We start from the raw sequence: 20,820 nt of genomic DNA on the forward strand, positions 1-20,820 counted from the left end.
GCTACCTGCAAAAAGGGTGTAAGAATAGGACATTTGCCAGCTGTTTTTGCACTAGTCTGGGGTAGCACTTCTCAAGAGGACGCTTGATAAAAGGGGGCTGTTGCTGGGACAGAAAGTTAGGAGTTAGTGTTCGGTACTTGTCGGGGTAAATGTTATATTTGAAAGATTTGCTATAAGAAATCCAGATATAGGTTATGGGATTTGCTTTAAGAAATCCAGGCATAGGTATTAGATCAGCATTAGAATTTAGTATTAGGGATAAAGGAAACTGCCTTAAGAGAAAGTGAAAGTAAAAAGTCTTCGTGAGGAAGCTGTTATTAGCAGAGAGCACTCAGCAGCAGCTGTACAGAGAGGCACTTTCAGCAGAAAGCACTCAGCTAGTTAAGGTGGACTGGGAAATTACAGCTGAAGTCTTAAAGCTGCAAAGGGGTTTTGCATGTATATTAGAATGAAGCTGACTAATTTAAAACCTCAAAGTATGTCATGGGTCAAAAGGCCATTCTCAAATATGTTGTGAGTCATGAGATCAGGTTCAATGAACCAAAAAGACTCCAAAAGTCCCAGGATCTAAGGAAAGACAGACCAACATGCTTAAACTTGTGTATCATGCCATGCCTCAACTAATGAAATGTTAAGTATTAATCATTGGTATTCAATAAACCTTGTTAGTTTGCACACTAAATTAGTGATTGTCCCTTTTGTCAATAAGGTTATTCCCCAGCAAGAATAGTTATACTCTGGGGTTTAGTATAGAGTCCAAATCCCAAAAGAACCCTTGCTGAAAAGTGAACAATGTAGCTGTTGGAAGGGAATAGATCAGATTGACTGTGATGCCTCCCGAAACTGCATAGACGCACACATATGAAGAACGGTCATGTGACATGATGTGCCAAAAGGCACTTAGGGAACATCACCCCAGTGATGAATCAAAGATAACAGTGCGGGAGAAAATGACTTCATTAGTGAGCAGCTACTTTGTAATCCCACAGGTCAGCATTAAGGCAGAGAAATTTAACATCAATCCAGGTATAGCATCTAATGCTGAACTTTCCAGGATGAATCCAAATGTCAATCTATAGGATTACTTGCAAAGCCACTTGTTGACTCATTTCTGCTAGAGAGGGGAGACCCAAAGGAATGGTGCAGTGAGAACTAAAGATTAATATAATGATTATCTTATTCCAGATATTTGATTGCTTTCCTCTTCATATTTTTGCAATATCTAGGAAATGGAGTACTTTAATATTGAAAGTATTCCCTGCAGGCTTACCTTCTACTTTAAAAGATCAGAAGAGCTTCTCTTTGCTCTATATCTGCTCTTAACAGCTGTCAAGAACGCCCCATGAGCATCAGACTGTTCCACACATCAGAATTACATTAAGAGCAAAACCTGTGAAAGTGACAAGTTTATTCATCCCGTTTCCAAACATATTAAACCTGTGTCACAACAGTACAATCTGGAAAAAATAGCTAACTCTGTGCTTTTAGCCTTTGAGTTATTTTACTTTATATCACTCTGCATGTCATTTAAACAGCCTATAATTAAATCACACCAATACATCTGTCTGGATCAAAAACTAAAATAAATATGATGAGGCAGACTTTCTGCTACTTTGTGCCAATAATGTCAGCATAATCCAGGAGACATTGGCCAAACCAGTGCAAAAGATGAAGGAATTGAAAATATAATGAAAGCTATTTATGTTCAAGTTTCTGAGATCTTTTATGTTGGTTTAAGATCAGTTCAGCCAAATCTACCCTCACCACAATGGCCATGCCTCCAGGTCGACAGTGCAAATTGATCGGATTAGGCTCTTCAAAGTGTATTAATTTTCTTAGATACAGAGACACTAACAAACGCCTTTTTCAAGTTTTTGCATATCAAAAAATATTTAATTTTACTGAAAAACCAATGAGTGTCCACCAATGAAAGTAGTCGGTGGTCCCATATAGTTTGATTAAAGTCCTTTACACTGTTGTCCGATCAGGCTGGAGGACTGGATAATCTTCCAAAAAACGTATTTGTGTATGTGATAAAATTCACTTTCAGTTGTATTAATGAAACTGCACCAGTTATTTAATGCCTTCAACATTTTAAAGTATGAATACTTCTTAATGTAAAGGGAAAATGATTATGTTCTACTACACTGTCCAATTAGGCTGGTTCATGCATAATCATTTGTGATTATGCAAATTAATTTCATTTGAATAATGAACTGTAACCTAACCAACACAAACCGTACCGCAACATTTACAGTTGTAATTTATGTTGCACAACTGGAATACATCAGTAGCTGCGGTTTAGAAAGGATTAAGTTCTATTCCAACAGCTAATGTAATTTATAAATGCTGGCATCGTTTGGTGTATTATTCAAACAATGGGTTCCAGCATATATTTTCCATCTAGAGCTGTTTTTTCATGCTAGACATTGGCATCATTGCTGCCTCCCTGTCTCTTGGGCACTGGCTTAACTCCAAAAACTGCAAAATAAAATGGGCAAACATACGTTGGTTGGAATAAATGGTTTGCACCGGTAAAAATATGCATATTTTAAGCAACTGCTGCAAACACAAAGCCAAAAGTAAAACATTTAAAATAAATGCTGATGTTCTGTGTGTAGCACAATTATTGGTTTCGGGCTTGAAAGAACCGGCTATTTTATCAATAATTCTCAGTTCCACAGGGTGACTTGAACTACACTCTGTAGATCTATTTCCTCCATTCCAACTTCATAAGGATTTGGAGCGCACCGTGAGGGCATTAGGCAAACTGTTCTAAAGACATAGTCAATGCTATGAACCCCACTCGTGTCCCTCGGAACTCATAGTCACCAAAGAAATTCAAATATTGCAAATCCCTCTTTAAAGTTTGTGGTCAGAAGGGGGCGGTGTTGAATTACAGTTGAAAATCTTGTTTCTAGGTCGCTCTCACTTAATCCATTTGGTTGTTAACCAGACTTCTTGTAATTAACGTGAATATTCCAAAGCAATCAGACCACGACCAAGTGGCGAAATCCATAACTTCACTGAAGTCCGTCCACAAGATTCCACTACATATGGATCAAACAGTGAGACATGAACACTAACCTGCTGCTTATTTAAAATGCTGAATTGGGCTGCCGAATATTTGCCCGTCGATGTTAGCATGGTATTTATTTGGCAAAGCAAATAAAAGCAGTATGTTACCAGAGAGACCTTGTTGCATTTATCAGGAAAAGTATATTGAGTGGGTGCGTGGTATCTTCGTTTGAAAATCAGGCATTCAGCCTAACCATTGTACTTTTAGAGAGTTGAGTTTCCTTCTGTAATGAGAATCACTTTAACAGGAGCATTGGTGGCTATCTGATTCACCTTTAGAACGGGATACATGGTTGGCCCGCACTGCAACTGCAAAGGTGTCCTTTTGCTACTTTCCAGTCTCTTTCGCTTTGGAGAAGTCTGTCACAAATACAAGTTAGCAACAATGAATGTTTTCGGTTTCTATCATCTATGTCCTACACTGAATAAAGAACATGGTGTTGCGTTATTTTATTTGTAAAACATGTTAACATATAATACAGAACAGTGAGATTAAAGTAAGAATCAACGAGAACGAAGTATAGGGCGTTTGAAACCAAATTACTTGGAATGTATACAGAGCAAAAGCCTAAATGCATGTTCTTTTTGCACGACCCATAAATTTTGTTCCTGTTCTGTTAGTTGCAAGATCAGGGGCTCCTGCTGTTTTTACTTTATTCAAGATTAGATCACCGTGGGTTCTGCCAAATCCGAGGAAATGCAAGTAATGCAGTCGCTTGTCTACGTGCTGAGAGTGTAATAATGCATAGAGTCGCAGGGCAAAACACGTTATTCGCATATCCCCATCATCTTTAAAAAAAAACTTTTACCATTTTCATTACAAAGGCTTGAATGAATTTGACAGTTTCATTCAGGCACTGTTTCTCGGCATAGCCACAATTCTATTCATCTCTCCCACCCCCCTCCCTTCCCCCATCACTCTTCCCTCTGCCAGCCGTTTATTGTCACCGGTATTAAATCGGGAAAATGCCCCCCATGATACACAGCCAATAAGCGAAGCAGGACGTTGTTACTTCCCGATCTGAGCGAGTTCGCTGCATCACTTCGCCGGGAAATCAAACCTCGGTTGCAAAGTGAAATATGGAGCTGCTGCAGTCAAAAATGAAGCATGTTTTAAGTATCCTACTAGGAGCAGATGAGCGCTGCTCCATGAAGTCCCGGACGGTCTAGGTGGTACTTTGTGACGCTGGGGGTAACGGGGCGAGGTATTATGCAAATAGCCAGGGTGGAGCTCGCAAGCTTTCTGACGAGGGGCAGATTAAAGCGATCTAAAGTGGGGGCAGGGCTTCCCGAGCTGATTCAGAAGTCAAGTCGTCTCCAAATAAGAACCCTCTGGCAATCTGATCACTGAGAGGACATCAGGAAAGTCTAGCTTGAGGAATTGGACTGTTTTCTCCCTCTCTCTCTCTCTCTGCTGTTGGCCTTTATTTTTACGAGAGAGAGAAAAACAAAACGCCTTTATTTAAAAAAAACACAGCAGCATCTGAGGAGCAAGTTGAGTCTTTTCGCCGGGAGGGTGAACACAGCTTTTGACCATCAAAGAGGAATCCTCCTATCCAGCTTGACTGGTACTTCCGATCGTTTTAAAACCAGCAGCTGCAAGTTTGTCCAACTCCCACCACGACGTCAGTACAATTCCGGACCTGTTGGAAAACTGACAGACGAGGTCAAAATGAGACGATTTTGCTCTCTAAGGAAAAAAGCGAAGTGAAAGAAACTTCACTGACAATTACCTGTTTCCCTCTTCTGCACAATCGATAAACTGGGCAGTTCGGATCTTGGCCAAACTGCAGTTGCGGGTAAGTGAATCTTAACATCCTCCATCCTTAACATCCTCCACTGGGAAATGCAGTTCGATTCACCACTCGCAGCTTTAAGAAATGTGTGATTCTGCCTCGCCTCGCTCTGCAAATGCCTGGATCTAACCCGGCGGGATCTGTTCCTGGGACTGTCCAGCTGCCCTGCAGGTAAGTGACCCACCATCACAGCTGCTCCTTACCGACGTGGCTTCTTTCCAGCAGCGCTCAGCAAACGTCGATTTATGGAAGAAAGAGCATTTTTAAGCTTTTCTGGCTTTTTTTTGAATTGTCCAATGATGACAAATGCCCGAGGTGTATGTAAACAGTCACGGTCGCCGAATTGGTTTACACCGCCTGCTTGATGATGATAAGATGGTGGGTTTATTTTTTTTTATGGAGTTGAAGGGGCTTTTTCAGTTTATAATGACGCGTTTTGGGGATTTTCCTTAGATTTTGCCACTTGGGAATCCGAGGACCTTCGGGATAGTCATGCACAGCTTGTTACTAAGGTCTATTTCTGTAACTTTAAACAAGAATAACTATAATGCCTCTTTGAAAGTGACGAACAGTGACAATGAAATTGTGGCAAGCATTCAGATTCCAGAGAGCCGTGTATTTACACTTTGTTTCTCTGTGCAATTATCTATTTGGTACATCTACCGTTATTGCGCTGTAGTGGAGTGTCCCCTTTACAAGATTTGAGTACAGTGCAGGTGATGAGGGGCATCACTCATCTCCCCCACACTGCACTCCAGTAGAGGGGAAATTCCTCCCTGTGGATATTTGTTTCAGAAACCGTTCGAGACGCTTTGGTCCCGTCGCAATTTAAAGTGTGCGGGTGCTTCATGTGGAGTGGCGAATTGTGTCAGTTTTCTGCACTTTTCTCTACGACTCAGAAAGTAAAACAAAACACGCTGGTTATTTACCTCGGAGATAAGTCCGACCTCGTGATATCAGATCGAAGGTGTTTGCCATCAATTGGCTGAGCCCGTGTTTCCGTGGACCAAGTGAATGTTGTCGCAATCCACTTCCGTGGGAATGAAACCTCAGCAGATTCTCGCTGTGCGTGTGGCTGTGTTCCCCACTCAGTGGCCGGTGCAGGTTCATATGGGCGCCCGGTGTCGATCACTTTGTATTCACGCTGACCTACATTTGCAGTCGAATCCTAATCTGTGCAATAGGTCAGAGCAAGCAATCAAGTTGCAGTTAACCAGACTATTGTATAACAGATTGCGACAACCATGCAGTATAACGTCAGGAGCACAGGTCACTGTTGGTAACAGCTTGCATCTATTAGGGCTGTTGTGCTAGGGGCTTGCGACGCCTATTGAGAGTCCCTTCAGCGTTGACGCGACCAAGCAAATATTTCTATTGTGCCCAAAGCACCATGTAATCCCAGATTTCAAACAATGAAAAGACTCTTTCTTCAATTGCTTTAATCTTCAAAATAGGAAGAGAAATAATAGAGATGTGGTTTCATTAAGGAACGGAATTGGGAAGGTAGGTCAAGCAGACACATAATAACTTTTTTAAAACATTGTCAACGACAGAGATGACCAAACGTAGGAACACAAGTAAAATGTCTTTTGTTTTATTTTTGATCAGGACTTTGATTTATGATTATATTGTCCCGCTTATGTTATTGTCAAAAAACAATTGTGGCTGTTCACTACCACAAAGCTCCGGACCAACAGTATCAAAGAGCTTTACAGTCAATGAACTACGTTTCAAAGTGGAGTTACTTTTGTAATGTAGGAAAAGCGGCAGCCAATTTGCACACATCATACCCCTACAAACAGCAATGTGACAATGACAGGATAATCTGTTTAAGTGATTTCGATTGAAAGATAAATATCGGCCAGGGAATAACAGCATTGATGCTTTTTGAAATAGTGCCCTGGGATCTTTTGCATCCACTTGAGAGGGCAGACAGGGCACCTCCTGCTAAAGGCAGCCCCTGCCCAATAGCACAGCACCCCCTCAGTATTGCACCGGAGTGTCAGCCTTAATTTTTTATGCTCAAAACCTGAAGTGGGATTTGAACCCACAGCCTTCTGAGCTAAAGATGAAAGTGCTAACCTAGGCACAGTAACAAATGAAAACAGAAAATGTTGGAAAAACTCAGCAGGTCTGGCAGCATCAGTGGAGAGAGAAACAGAGTTAGTTTTGAGTCCATACAACTCTTCTTCAGAGCATGGTAACAGCTTGTGATGTTGTGAGCCAGTCCCACGTCTGACCCTCAGGACACTAAAACAGGTGTGAAACTTTCTCCAGAGGCTATGCCACACAAGCTTCAGGTGTTATATAACTCCAGGCTGCTTTAGGCAGTCTATAGGATCACTTGGGCACTTTGCAAGCTCATTCATTAAATTTCATGGCATTGTCCTGTGTGATATATAATTTGTGTGGTATTTCTTTGCTACTATAACAAAGACATTCATTTAAATTAATTATTTCATGGTGCCTTAATTATAATAATTGACAACATAAATATATATCAACACATTAACACATTTATATGCTAATATCAGATTGTTCAGTTTCACGCTAAACCTTTTAAATACTAAAGTGAACACTCTTGCCCACTCCTAATGTTCTTTACATGTACAGAGCTCCATTGTTACTGCCCTCAGTGTGTTACACAATTGGCAGAAATTCTTGATCTAGCTCTGCATTATGCTCCACTGATATTGGTATGAGACTGGTATCTGCAGTTTAACTGCAAGCTTGTTTTCATGTTTCAGCATGGATGTATCTGTGTATAAGTCTTGCATCAAACTCACAGCCATCACATTTCAGAAATATACAAATGCAGACTTGATGGTCTATTTTTATGATTAGCCAAGAGTAAGAAAATGCATACTGTGGAAAAGTTTTTCTGAATATGATTGTCACTAAGTGGCCAATTGGCCAAGCAAGATTTTTTTTGGAGAATTTCCCTTATGTTGAATATGTGGCATGCTTCAGAATTTTTACAATCCCTAATGTTAGTGAGCTGATCCAATCTGCATCATTAATCTGCAATTTCTCTTTGTGTTGTGTTGCACACCTACACATTTATATGAATCACCGCAAAGTTGTTAAAACACTAATTTCAGAGGCAGGCATGGAAAAGACATAGTGCATGCCTAACCGTGTCGTTAGCAGATGTAATGACAGCTTTTAGAACTCAGCACCATTAGAAATTAGCTTGTGTCATGACTCCTCTACTAACAAGCAGCAGAGTGCTAGTCCTGTTATTATTCTCAGACATGGCACAAGTACTTGTGAGGAAAAATAGCATATAATTGTGACAGGAAGATCTTCTAGCCCATTTGTCCTAATTTTGTTATCAGTAAGCTGAATCCTAGCCATATGTATGATAATGTTTCTGGTTTGTAGTAGCCTTTATGCATGTCATGTTTTGTTCGCTGTGTGGCTTCCATGTACATATAGAAACCTTGCATCCATCATTACTTACAATTGTTGCATTCTCCATACATGGCCAAATTCATTCCTGAGCATAGTGGCTTTGTCCAGCTACATTTATGCATGCTGTATTTACTTCAAAACATCTCTATTTATCTATTATCTATGCCACCTGTTTACTTTTGACAAAATCAAAAAAACTCACGTAATCTCCTACTACTCATTGCTTTGCAGAAATGTGCAACATCCACAAACTGTGCTAATAATGAAAAAAGGGAGAGTATGGGAGGGGAGAAATCACAGATAGTAAAAAGAGCAGTACCATTTGAGAAACATGCAGATAGAAAGAAAAATTGAAATGCTAAAAAATATTCATTGAGATTGACACAGAACTGTATGTTTAATTTAGAAATGGAACATGAAGTAGACAACAAAGCTTAGAAAAGTAGAATAGGGACCTGGATGCAAAGTTGTCTTAAAGTTCAGCAATGTAAAATAGGATTAGGTGAAGTGTTGGATGAAGTCCCATGGAGGTCACGTTCAGACATGTGCCACATCATATTAATAAAACTGACTTAGATACTCATGCCAAGTGCAACATTCTGAATTTATGGCTGAGAGCAATAGGAACTCAAAATAAGTTCAACAGTTTGGACGTCGGTGGCTGAAATATAATACTGCAAAATGTAATTTTTATTTTTTCATGGGATATGGGCATCTCTGGCAAGCCAGCATTTATTGCCCATCCCTAATTGCCCTTGAGAAGGTGCTGGTGGGCTACCTTCTTGAACCGTTGCAGCCCATGTGGTGTAGGAACACTCACAGTGCTGTTAGGAAGGAGTTCCAGGATTTTGATACAACAATAAGGGAGCGGTAATATCATTCCTAATCAGGATGTGGATGACTTGGAGGGAAGTTAGCAGGTGAAGGTGCTCCCATGCATCTGCTGCCCTTGTCCTTCCAGGTAGTAGCGGTCTCGCGTTTGGAACTTGACACTCAAAGGAAATATTGCACATTTTAACACAATGATGTGATACATGAATGGAATAGAATTAAGCTAGGAAGACTGAGAAAGGGAACGTGGGGATATTAATCTGCCATCATAGGCAATGTCTGGGAAGGCAATTTTTAAAAGATCACTAAAGTGTTGGGATGTATATTACCTCATCAGCAGAATACAATTCTACAAAGATTATTTTGTGTCTATACAATGCACTGATCAGAAGACATGTATATTTTCAGAGACTGAGTTTCCATTATAATCATAATTATGCTCAATGGATGTGAGAGCCTTTGTAAAATCAATAGAAATCAAAATCAGCTGCTTTCAATAAAATATGTATGATCTGCATCACCAGTTTAAAATCTGGGCAGCAAGTTGAAAATCTACCCCATTGAATCGAATTTGGATTTAGCACACCTAACTCATGATAGTCTCAGTTTCCTGTCTATTGAAATGAATGGCCTGTACATCTAGTCCTCCGACTCATGCTCCAGTCGAGTGTGATCACACTCCCAGGCACTATTCTTTCTCCGTTGTGTGCAATCCTAACTGTACAAAGGTCTGCACAAGCCCTGAAAAAGGTGCAAAGAAAAGCAACAGAGATCATTCTGGGTGTGTAAGGATGAGTTATGAGAAAGGCTTGATAAAGCTCAATCTTTGCAGGTTAAAGAGATGACAATTAAATACATCAGATATTTTATGGCTTAGGTGAGTTGGGTACAAATTATTACTTCAAAGTAAACTCCCTCCATTTGTGTGCCATCCCTCATTGCCTGAGGGTTGTTAATCATGGCTCCATGATGCCATGATAGCACAATGGAGCAATGAGAAGAGGCAGACCCCAAGAACTACCTCAGCTGGTACAGGGGCTGAACCCAACCACGGTATTATTAAGCACATGCTGTAACCAGCTGACCTAACGAACCCCCTATAAGTAAACTAATAGGATCAAAAGCTGTACATGAAAGAAATTTGAAATAATATAATTTCTTCATACAAAGGATAATTGTATGGAATAATTTGTCAGACTTGTATTAGGAAAACACACCTGAGTGTGCATGGCTATAAGATTTGAGAACTAATTTCAGAATATTCTACTGCTGGAACTGCACCTTGCTAATGACAGGTGCAGCTCAAAGAACTGGCTATGGTGCTAAAATCCTATTGCTTGCACATGCTCGTGAATTACCCCTTTAGGGGTGAGTGTCAAATGTTAATATATTGTAAATTATATTGTTAAGGCTTGTTAATATCATGTCAATTACATTGTTATGGTTAAGAGAAACAGGTGATGGGCATTGTCTTTGAGCACATATAAATAGGGGATAGCTGGGACACTGGGTTGTGTGGGAGGAGAGCCATGAGGCTGAACAAGTCAATAAACTATTTTTTATTGGTTTCGGCTTCACCAGTCAGCCTGGGTCATATTAACAATGAACGTTGGTGGCTGAAGAACCGTTTTATGGCCTTAAATGTTTATATTCTTCAGAAAAGTAGATAACTACTAACTTATTGGTAACCTCCAAAATGCAAAGGAGCAGCCAAAATTGAATAAGCTAAGATCTAAAGATGGGTAAATAAAATATTTGATCCTTTGAACGTATACATTGTTAATGAAAATAAATAAGCCCTAATTCTTTTTTAAGTGAATATGAAAGCCTCCTTTTATTGTGGTATATACACGAGGCAGATTCTACAAAGGGCAGTCGATTTGCTCCATCAGATGCGGTGAAACTGAAAATGTACTTGATCTATATCCTTAAAGTTTTGAGCATACTATTTGTTTAGCCATTAAGATGATACACATCGCATGATTCCTTCAATGTTCAAAGGGGAATAGAATCCCGACATAGAGGCAGATTCAGTGGGCATGTTAGAGAACTTTATGACACCTTGATAACCATTGCAGCACTGTGTTTGTTTCCAACCAAAGAATAATGCATATGACTTATGAAAATAAATGCCCCGGTATTTAGATGCTGAGAAAAACACAAATATAATACAAGGATTCAGAAGGTTCCAATGCTAGAAAATCAAAGCTCAAGGAATCTGTAAACATCTGGTGCCCAAGTTTGCATTACAGAGACCAACCATTATAGGTGCTGGTTCTTTCTATCACTAGTTAATATACTTTTTTTTTACCTGAGACTCCAAAGGCATCGTAGGCTTCTTATTGGCAAATTGCACCAGTGAGATGCAGACTCAGAAATTTTCTCCCCTAGATTTATTTCTGTTGGTTTAACATTTTATATTTAAGACATGTGTATGCATCAAGTTTCAATATGACTGGAGTGTTGATTTGAAGTATGTTTGCAGCCGTTTCCTCAACACTGTACAGATCCTGCAAAAAATTGGGTAGCTTGCCTGTGATTTCCTGTGATTGCCAGAACAGGCTCAAGGAGCTGGATGCCTTGTTTCTAATATATGTCCCTGGCAGGTGAGGCACCATGTCAGGACTGCCCATGCTTAAAACCAGCCCTCTCATCTCAGCTGTGTTGCAGCGGTTAGCTACTTAATGAAAGGAAGTTACCTCCTCACAAAAAGAAAAAAATGATGAAGAATCAGCAACGGGGCACTTGTTCACCCTCCTTCATGGTCGATGTCTGAGATAATTTGGCAGATGTCACAAAGCCCTTTTCCTTCCCACTCTCTTCACCATTAATGGCAAGAGACCTGATTAAGAAAAGAGAAATGAATGGAAAAGGGAGGAACATTTCTTTTAACAAGCTGTCACATTATCACAATAAAATATACAATGTTCTTACAAATCCCATAGCATCTCATGGCATTTGCTCCTTCAACAGCACCTTCCAAACCCGTGACCTCTACCACCTAGAAGGACAAGGGCAGCAGAAGAATGGGAACACCAGAACCTGCAAGTTCCCCTCCAAGCCACACACCATCCTGACTTGGAACTATATTGCCGTTCATTCACTGTCACTGGGTCAAAATCTTGGAACTCCCTTCCTAACAGCACTGTGGGTGTGACTACACCACAAGGACTGCAGCAGTTCAAGAAGGCGGCCCATCACCAAAGGCAATTAGGGATGGGCGATAAATGCTGGGCTAGTCAGCAACGCTCACACCCCATGAAAGAATGAAATCTAGTCACATTCGAAGAGCTGTGTTTTATGTAAAAGCATTTATTGTATCTTCCATTTTGTTTTAGGATCCCTGTTCATGTATACATAGATTAGGTATATTAATTTATGTTTTTAAAAACTCGAGGAAAGTGCAGGCTTTTCTGCTTAATTGTCACCATTTGATGACAGAGGGATTAACAGTTAATAACATAGGACTAGTCACTGACTTGGGGCAGTTGGTTTGCAGAGATACAATAAAAAATGGAATGCTTAATTTTCAACTCCCAGAGTAGAGTGGTTCTGCCACTTTCAGAGCACCAATTAGCAGTATATTTTGCTTGTCAGGTTCCAGCATGACATACAAATGCATTAAACCAAGTGATATGTGTCTTTTCGAAAAGGAAGGCTCACATAACTCGGCTGGTGGAAAGTAAAGTTTTAAAGATGCTTAGTCAGTTCATTGGACGTTATGTGAACTTTCAGAACAGTGAATGGAATGTTTTTAAGTTAGGACATCCCACAGCTCTACTAGCATCAAACATTATCATTGCAACTGCACTTGGGAGCTTTTCAGAATCAGCATGTGTTTTAACAAAGATTTGCCAACTTTGCATAACAGCTGGCAAATACTGCTCTCAAGCTGCTGGCTACAATGGATGAAAGCATAGCTGAGTCTAATTCTGTCCTCACTCAGAATCCAGTTATGTACATTTTGCAGCCAGGGCCCGTTGGATAATGATCAAGAGCAGAAACTATCACCAACTCCTTAGTTTGGGAAAAGGTTAAGGCCAAGGTAAGTACAACCCCAATTAAGATTAGTTAACTTATCACAGTTGAGTAGTGGGACCCATAATCTCTTGCTTTATATGGTGCCATATCTCACTGTGCAAAAGTGTTTGGCCACTGAGCTCACATGAAAGTGCCCCATTAGAATCTAAGTGCTGTGTGGTGGATAAATATGTGGACAACCTATTTTTGCTTACACAGTAGTTTCAAAATGTGAAGTGTTTTGTGGAATTCTGACTATTCAGGTGCTATATAATGCCAGCACAATGAAGGTGGTATGGTCTGCTCTGATCAATGTCAATCATTGGCCTGTATTTTGGGGTCATTGCCGAAGGAACTGCACAATTCAGATCTTCATTGGATAAATTGACATCTAAAATGTTTTCAAGAGTTTAATACTTTGAAATTATTTTTATTCAAATTTTAACATGTGAATACTTAATCTGTTTGTTTTCAACAGACTAATGCCCCTGTTAAAATCATGAATAAAGGCACTGCATGCTAAAGCATTCATCGTGTAATCATTTAACCGGCTAAAGGATTTTTGCAAATTGGAACATATTACCGCATTTAATGGATATAATTTTCATGTGGAAATGTGTTAAATCTGTGGACTAGTGGTTTAATAGCTCAGTGATGGCCATTTGCTGCATTGAGATTAATAACCTAAAGATAAATAGATATGATTCATTTCAATAAATACCAGTGCACACTCTTGAATAAAGTTTTAAAGGTTATAGCTGAATTGAAGGATTAAGATAGTAACATAAGAGAGAAGAACAAAATTCAAGTGGTTAATAAATATCATTTGGTATGTAGTATTGCATTACAGGCTTTTCTCCAATCCAATCTCCTCTCCCATTTCATACTTATGAATATACTCGTATATATATTTTTAATCATTCTAAATGTCATATACTATTGATTGTCTGGGGAAAAAGTGTGTTGTGCTGCTGGATGCTGAGGGTAGTATAACATTTTTAATATAAAGGTTACACTAACATGACAGGTATATGTGGAATTATTACTAAGGAATATGCTAATCCATATGATATTAGAGGGGTAAATTCATGTTATTTAAGTGAGTAAAGAGTGAATTTTCATACCCTCCAAAGGATATTGTTTTCTTTCAAAACTTGGAAGGGTTGTTAGTTCCCTTCAGTTTCCTTCACCAAATATAGTTATTTTGTTTTATAAATCTGACAAATTTACTTCTAATTGACACAAAATGCCATTTGAAGCCTTTTTGTACTCAAATTAAGTTATGCAAGAAAATTACCTTTCTTTGTTAATGCGATATGTTTTATGTAATCACTGCAGAACAAATATGCTACAGATTAGTATAAATTCCAGATGGTCTTTGATGGATGAAAAAGACATAAATCTAGAATGATGCAACATCTGTACTTTGGATATCAGTGAAAGAATGTTTGGGATCTCTGTGAAGTGAACGACTAAAGATCATCTGAATCTGATGTGGCTTTTTAAATACATAATGTTATGCTGATTGTTAATTGATGTAATACTCTTCCTGCCTTTATTGGTGTAAATAGACACTCCAAAACAGAACAATAGTTTATGCTGATAGAATTAAATATGTAGTGGCATCACACTAATTTGGAGGAGGTTTGACTTGAACTGTTGGGTATTAAGACACTTCATACATTTGCGCAGGTGATTAGTGTGTTTAACTACCACATAATCACACAGTCAAGAACACTTCTATTTGCACCAACTTAACCTATGGCCAACAGTAAGTTAAGACCTCCAATGAGATATTATTTGAAATGATTCAAGTTTACTTTATCAACTGGTATTGAGGGAATACTTGATGTGTGCTAATAAATGTAATGCACACTAATAGCAATAAATCTTTGATGAAAAGTGCAAAATCAATGACCAAATAAAGCAAGATTTTCTGCAACTGAACAGTTTGTTTTGATAAAACTTTCTTCTAAGTGAAGCTGTTTTTTAGTATAAGTTATTTTCCCAAATATAGAAGGGCTCAAAAAGGCTTGGACAAGTTTATAAATGAAGTCAACAAAAGCTTCTAAAATTTCACAAAGGTTTGCATATCATTCATGTAAAATGGGTAGATAAAACATGAAATTCCAATAAACAACAACTTATAAATGGCCTAGAAAGATTGTGAGTATCATTTCTTTCTTGTTTCCACAGACCATCTGCCTTCACCTAGGTCTGCCAAATCCAAACCTAATATAGCTTTCTTGGACATCATAATAAAGCACTAGAGATGTCAAATAATCAGCCATAGGGAACCCAAGGTTTATATTGTGCAGTGGGATGGGAGAGTGAGACTCTTCACATTTCACTGAATTACCCACAGGACTTTACCTGGAGTGTTTCATAGAAGTTAAAGGGTCTCCTCCTTTAGGGGAGGCAGTGGTATAGTGGTATTGTTTCTGGACTAGTATTCCAGAGGCCCAGGGTAATGCTCTGGGGACCTTGGTTTGAATCCTGTCATGGCTTGGGGGAACTTGAATCCAATAAAAATCTGGAATTAAAAGTCTAATGATGACCATCTGCTTCACGAATGCCCTTTAGGGAAGGACATCTGCCGTCCTTACCTGGTCTGGTTGACCCTTAACTGTCCTCTGCAACGGCCTAGCAAACAACAGCTCAAAAAAGGAATGTAACTGGACAGATTACCTGGCATCGACCTAAGGCATCTACAACGGCGAAATCAGCCCTGTTGACTCTGTTTAGTAAGTCCTCCTTCACCCTACTAACATCTGGGGGCTAGTGCTAAAATGGGAGAGCTGTCTCAAAGACTAGTCAAGCAATAGCCTGACATTGTCATCCTCACGGAACCATATCCTACAGATAACGTCCCAAACAGCACCATTACCATTCCTGGTGGCGGTACAGTGGTATACAGTTGACTCTGGAAGTCTAATCACATCAGGTCAAACATGGGGGCAAAGAAACCTCCTGCTGAATACCATGCCACCCTCTTTAGCTGATGAATCAGTGCTCCTCCGTGTTGAACACCATGTGGAAGAAGCACTGAGGGTGGCAGGGATGCAGATTGTACTCTAGGTGGGAGACTTCAATGTCCATCACCAAGAGTGGCTCGGCAGTACCACTACCGACCAAGCTGGCAGAGTCCTAAAGGACATAGCTGCTAGACTGAGTCTGCAGCAGGTGGTGAGGGAACCAACAAGAGGGAAAAACATACTTGAACTCATCCTCACCAACCTGCCTGCCACAGATGCATCTGTCCATGACAGTACCTGTAGGAGTGACCACGGTACAGTCCTTCACATTGAGGATATCCTCCATCGTATTGTGTGACACTACCACCGTGCTAAATGGGACAAATATCGAACAGATCTAGCAACTCAAGACTGAGCATCCATGAGGCGCTGTAGGCCATCAGCAGCAGCAGAATTGTAGTCGAACACAATCTAACCTCATGGCCTGGCATATCCCCCACTCTACCATTACCACCAAGACAGGGGATCAACCCAATGAAGAGTGCAGGAGGGTATGCCAGGAACAGCACCAGACATACCTAAAATGAGGTGTCAACCTGGTGAAGCTATAACACAGGACTACTTGTGTGCGAAACAGCATAAGCAGCAAGTGATAGACAAGACTAAACAATCCCACAAAAAATGGATCAGACCTAAGCTCTGCAGTCCTGCCACATCCAGTCATGAATGATAGTGGAAAATTAAATAACTCACTGGAGGAGGAAGCTCCACAAATATCTCCATCCTCAATGATGGGGTCCAGAACATCAGTGCAGAAGATAAGGCATTTGCTACAATCTTCGACCAGAAGTGCCAAGCAGATGATTCATCTCTGCCTCCTCTGGAGGCCCCAGCATCACAGATGCTAGTCTTCATCCAATTCAATTCACTACACATGATATCAAGAAACGCTTGAAGGCACTGGATACTGCAAAGGCTATGGGACCTGACAATACTCTGTCAATAGTACTGAAACCTTGTGCTCCAGAACTTGCAGTGCCTCTGGTCAAGCTGTTTCAGTACAGTTACAACACTGGCATCTACCCGGCTATGTGGAAAATTGCCCAGGTATGCCCTGTACTCAAAAAGCAGGACAAATCCACCTGGCCAATTATCGCCCTATCAGTCTACTCTTGATCACCAATAAAGTAATGGAAGGTATCATCAACAGTTCTATCAAGCAGCACTTGTTTAGCAATAATCTGCTCACTTATGCCCAGTTTGGTTTCCGTCAGGACAACTCAGCTTCTGACCCCATTGCAGCCTTGGTTCAAGCATGACAAAAAGAGCTGAACTCCCGAGGTAAGGTGAGAGTGACTGCCCTTGAAATCAAGGTCGCACTTGACCAAATATGGCATCAAGGAACCCTAGCAAGATTGGAGTCAATGGGAATCAGGAGGAAAACTCTCCACTGGTTGAAGTCATACCTAGCACTAAGGAAGATGGCTGTGGTTGTTGGAGGTCAGTCATCTCAGTTCTAGGACATGACTGCAGGAGTTCCTCAGGGTAGTGTCCTCAGCCCAACCATCTTCTGCTGCTTCATCGATGATATTTCTTCCATCATAAGGTCAGGAGAGGGGATGTTTTCTGATTATTGCACAATGTTCAGCACCATTCAGTACTTCTCAGATACTGAAGCAGTCCATGTCCAAATGCAACAAGACTAGGATAACTCTCAGGTTTGGGCTGACAAGTGGCAAGTAACATTTGTGTAACTCAAGTGCCAGGCAAAAACAACCTCCAAAAGAGAGAAACCAACCATCATCCCTTGATGTTCAATGGCATTACCATAACTGAATCCCCCACTACCAACATCCTGGGGATTACCATTGGCCAGACACTGAACTGGGCTAGCCATAAAAACACTGTGGCTACAAGAGTGGGTCAGAGGCTAGGAATCCTGCAACAAGTAACTCACCTCCTGACTCCCCAAAGCCTGTCCACCATCTACAAGGCACAAGTTAGGAGTGTGATGGAATATTCCCCACTTGCCTGAGTGAATGTAGCTCCCACAACACTCCAGAAGCTTGACACCGTCCAGGACAAAGCAGCCTGCTTGAATAGCACCACATCATTCAAGCATTCACCCCTTCCACCACTGACACACAGTAGCAGCAGTGTGTACCATCTACAAGATGCACTGCAGGAACTCATCAAGGCTCCTTCAATAGCACCTTCCAAACCCATGACCGTTACCATCTAGAAGGACAAGGGCAGCAGATAGATGGGAACACCACCACCTGGAAGTTCCCCTCCAAATCACTCAGCATCCTGACTTGGAAATATATTGCCTTCCTTCGCTGTCGCTGGCCAAAATCCTGGAACTCTCTTCCTAACAGCAGTGTGGGTGTACCTACACTACATGTACTGGGGCTATTCAAGAATGTAGCTCACCACCACCTTCCCAAGGGCAACTAGGGATTGGGCATATATGTAGGGGGTATGATCAAGAAGTTCACGGATGACACAAAAATTGGGACGGTGGTAAATAGGAGGATAGCTGTAAACTGCAGGAGAATATCAATGGACAGGTCAGGCGGGCAGAGCAGTGGCAAATGGAATTCAACCCAGAAAAGTGTGAGGTAATGCAGTAGGGGAGGGCTAACAAGGCAAAGGAATACACTATGAATGCTAGGACCCTGGAAAGTACTGAAGATCAGAGGGACCTTGGTGTGCATTTTCCACAGATCCCTGAAGGTAGCAGGGCAGGTATATAAGGTGGTTAAGAAGGCATATGGGATACTTGCCTTTATTAGTCAAGGCACTGAATACAAGAGCATGGGGGTTATGCTGGAACTGTATAAAATGCAGGTTAGGCCACAGCTGGAGTACTGTGTGCAGTTCTGGTCACCACATTATAGGAAGGATGTGATTGCACTGCAAAGGGTGCAAAGGAGCTTTACCAGGATGCTGCCTGGGCTGGAGGGTCTGAGCTATGAGGGAAGATAGGATAGGCTGGGGTTGTTTTCCTTGGAGCAGTGAAGGTTGAGAGGAGACCTGTTAGTGGTGTATAAGATTATGAGGGGCATAGATAGGCTGGATAGGAAGGCAATTTTTCCATTAGTAAAAGGGTCAATAACCAGGGGGCATAGATTTAAGGTAAGAGGTAGAAGACTAAGCGGGGAGTTAAGGAGATTTTTTTTCCCTCAGAGATTGGTGGGAGTCTGGAACTCTCTGCCTGAAAGGGGGTTGAGTCAGAAATTCTCATAACATTTAAGACGTATTCAGATATTCACTTGCTTTGCCATAGCCTCCAGGGCTGTGGGCCAAGTGCTGAAAAATGGGATTAGTGTCATCAGGTTTTGGTGACTGGCGTGGACACGATGGACCGAATGGCCTCCTTCTGTGCTGTAAACGCCTATGAGTCTAGGGATGAGCAATATATGCTTGCCTAGCCGGTGAAGCCCACATTAAAAAAAGGAATATATGATGGATCATGCCAGCCAGACAAACTAGATGCTGGCTACCCTGACCATAACTTCAGAACCAGCATCAGGCCACTAACAGTGTTCATGCCAATTTGCAGATGCACAGTAATAGTCACCCTGCGCAATATGAGGCAGTTTCATTCAATACTTTTTGATTCAATTTCACAGCAAAATTGGAGATTCTCGCATTGGGTTGGCTCTCCGACCTGATCCCGGCTCCGAGCGACCTTGTAAGAGTATTGATTGGTACCAGCTACATACCTGACAGCAGCAGTTAACTTATTAAGCCAATTACATGCCCATTTGGGGTCATATTAGTGATGCCACCAAGATCTTCCCAATGGAGGATGAGCCCCTTGCTGAAGCGCAGCCGTTGCCTGGAGGTAGCCTCCCTGTAGCAGGTCGGTAGGGGGTGCATCAGGGGTTGGCTTGGCTAAAAGCTGCAATCATGCCAGCATCCAATCCTGTTAAAGCGTTTTCCCCTGTATGCAATGTCCCTACTGCCTTCAATATCTACAGTATCTTCTTTTAAATTAGTATTTCAAATCCATATTTCATATGTTGATTCAAAGTCTCCAAAATATTTGATGTCAGTTTGGAGCATTTCCCACCATTGGAAGTCAGGAACCTCATTGTAATACATCTGCATATAAGACCAGCCTGCTGGTCTCACCCTCCTGCCCCTGCTGGATCGTTCACCCACATTGGCGGGAAAACACACCGATGTGTTTCACAACAGCACATAAGCGACGTGCACCTGGCGGGCTGCACTTCGCTGTTAACTTGAAGGTTTGTTTGCCTACCCTGCTTTGGTCAGCACTCGCAGTCACCAGCGACAGGCTTCACAGACAGCACCATGTCACTTTTAGGGAGGTTCAGAGGTAGGTCTGTATCTACCAGATCAGCCACATTTGGATGATTTTTCAACAGCTGCAGAAGAAGGTCTTGTTTGGGGAAGGGGGAGAAGTGGCCTCAGGCAAGGGAAGAGGCTGCAGGATGAGAGCTGTACTGGGGAAGGAGGGTATCCCAGGGTGTGTGTGGGGGCACATGTTGATCTGTGCAAGTGGTCTCAAGATGGTGAGGGCTGAGGAGGCAGTCTCCGGAGGAGATGAGGTCAGATGGACATGTGAGGGTGTGTGTGAGAGAGTGAGTGGTGATGTTCCTTGAGCTGGCAGTGAGTGAGATGCCAGTGAATGTGTGATGGGCTTGAGCGTGTGAGTTTAGAGTGATGAGATGGTT

At 41.3% G+C, this 20,820-nt stretch overlaps 1 protein-coding gene across 3 annotated transcripts in view; it reads left to right on the plus strand.

Annotated features, from left to right (window-relative positions):
- The first annotated feature begins 4,016 nt into the window (after positions 1-4,016).
- The window catches only part of slitrk6 (SLIT and NTRK-like family, member 6), a 38,816-nt gene continuing 22,012 nt past the window's right edge, over positions 4,017-20,820 (plus strand). Inside the window, exons 1-2 of one of the 3 annotated variants that reach the window (XR_013577153.1) lie at positions 4,017-4,877; positions 12,093-12,853. Coding sequence is in view for 1 of the 3 variants with exons in the window: in XM_078545933.1 (XP_078402059.1) it covers positions 4,990-5,045 (56 nt within the window). In the remaining 2 variants the exon portion in view is untranslated. Of the gene's footprint in view, positions 5,046-12,092; positions 12,854-20,820 lie in introns of those variants that run through there. The other 2 variants (XM_078545933.1, XM_078545934.1) reach the window with 2 other exon arrangements.

This window comes from Cetorhinus maximus, chromosome 7 (genome assembly GCF_964194155.1).
Source record: "Cetorhinus maximus chromosome 7, sCetMax3.hap1.1, whole genome shotgun sequence".
Classification (NCBI taxonomy): domain Eukaryota; kingdom Metazoa; phylum Chordata; class Chondrichthyes; order Lamniformes; family Cetorhinidae; genus Cetorhinus; species Cetorhinus maximus.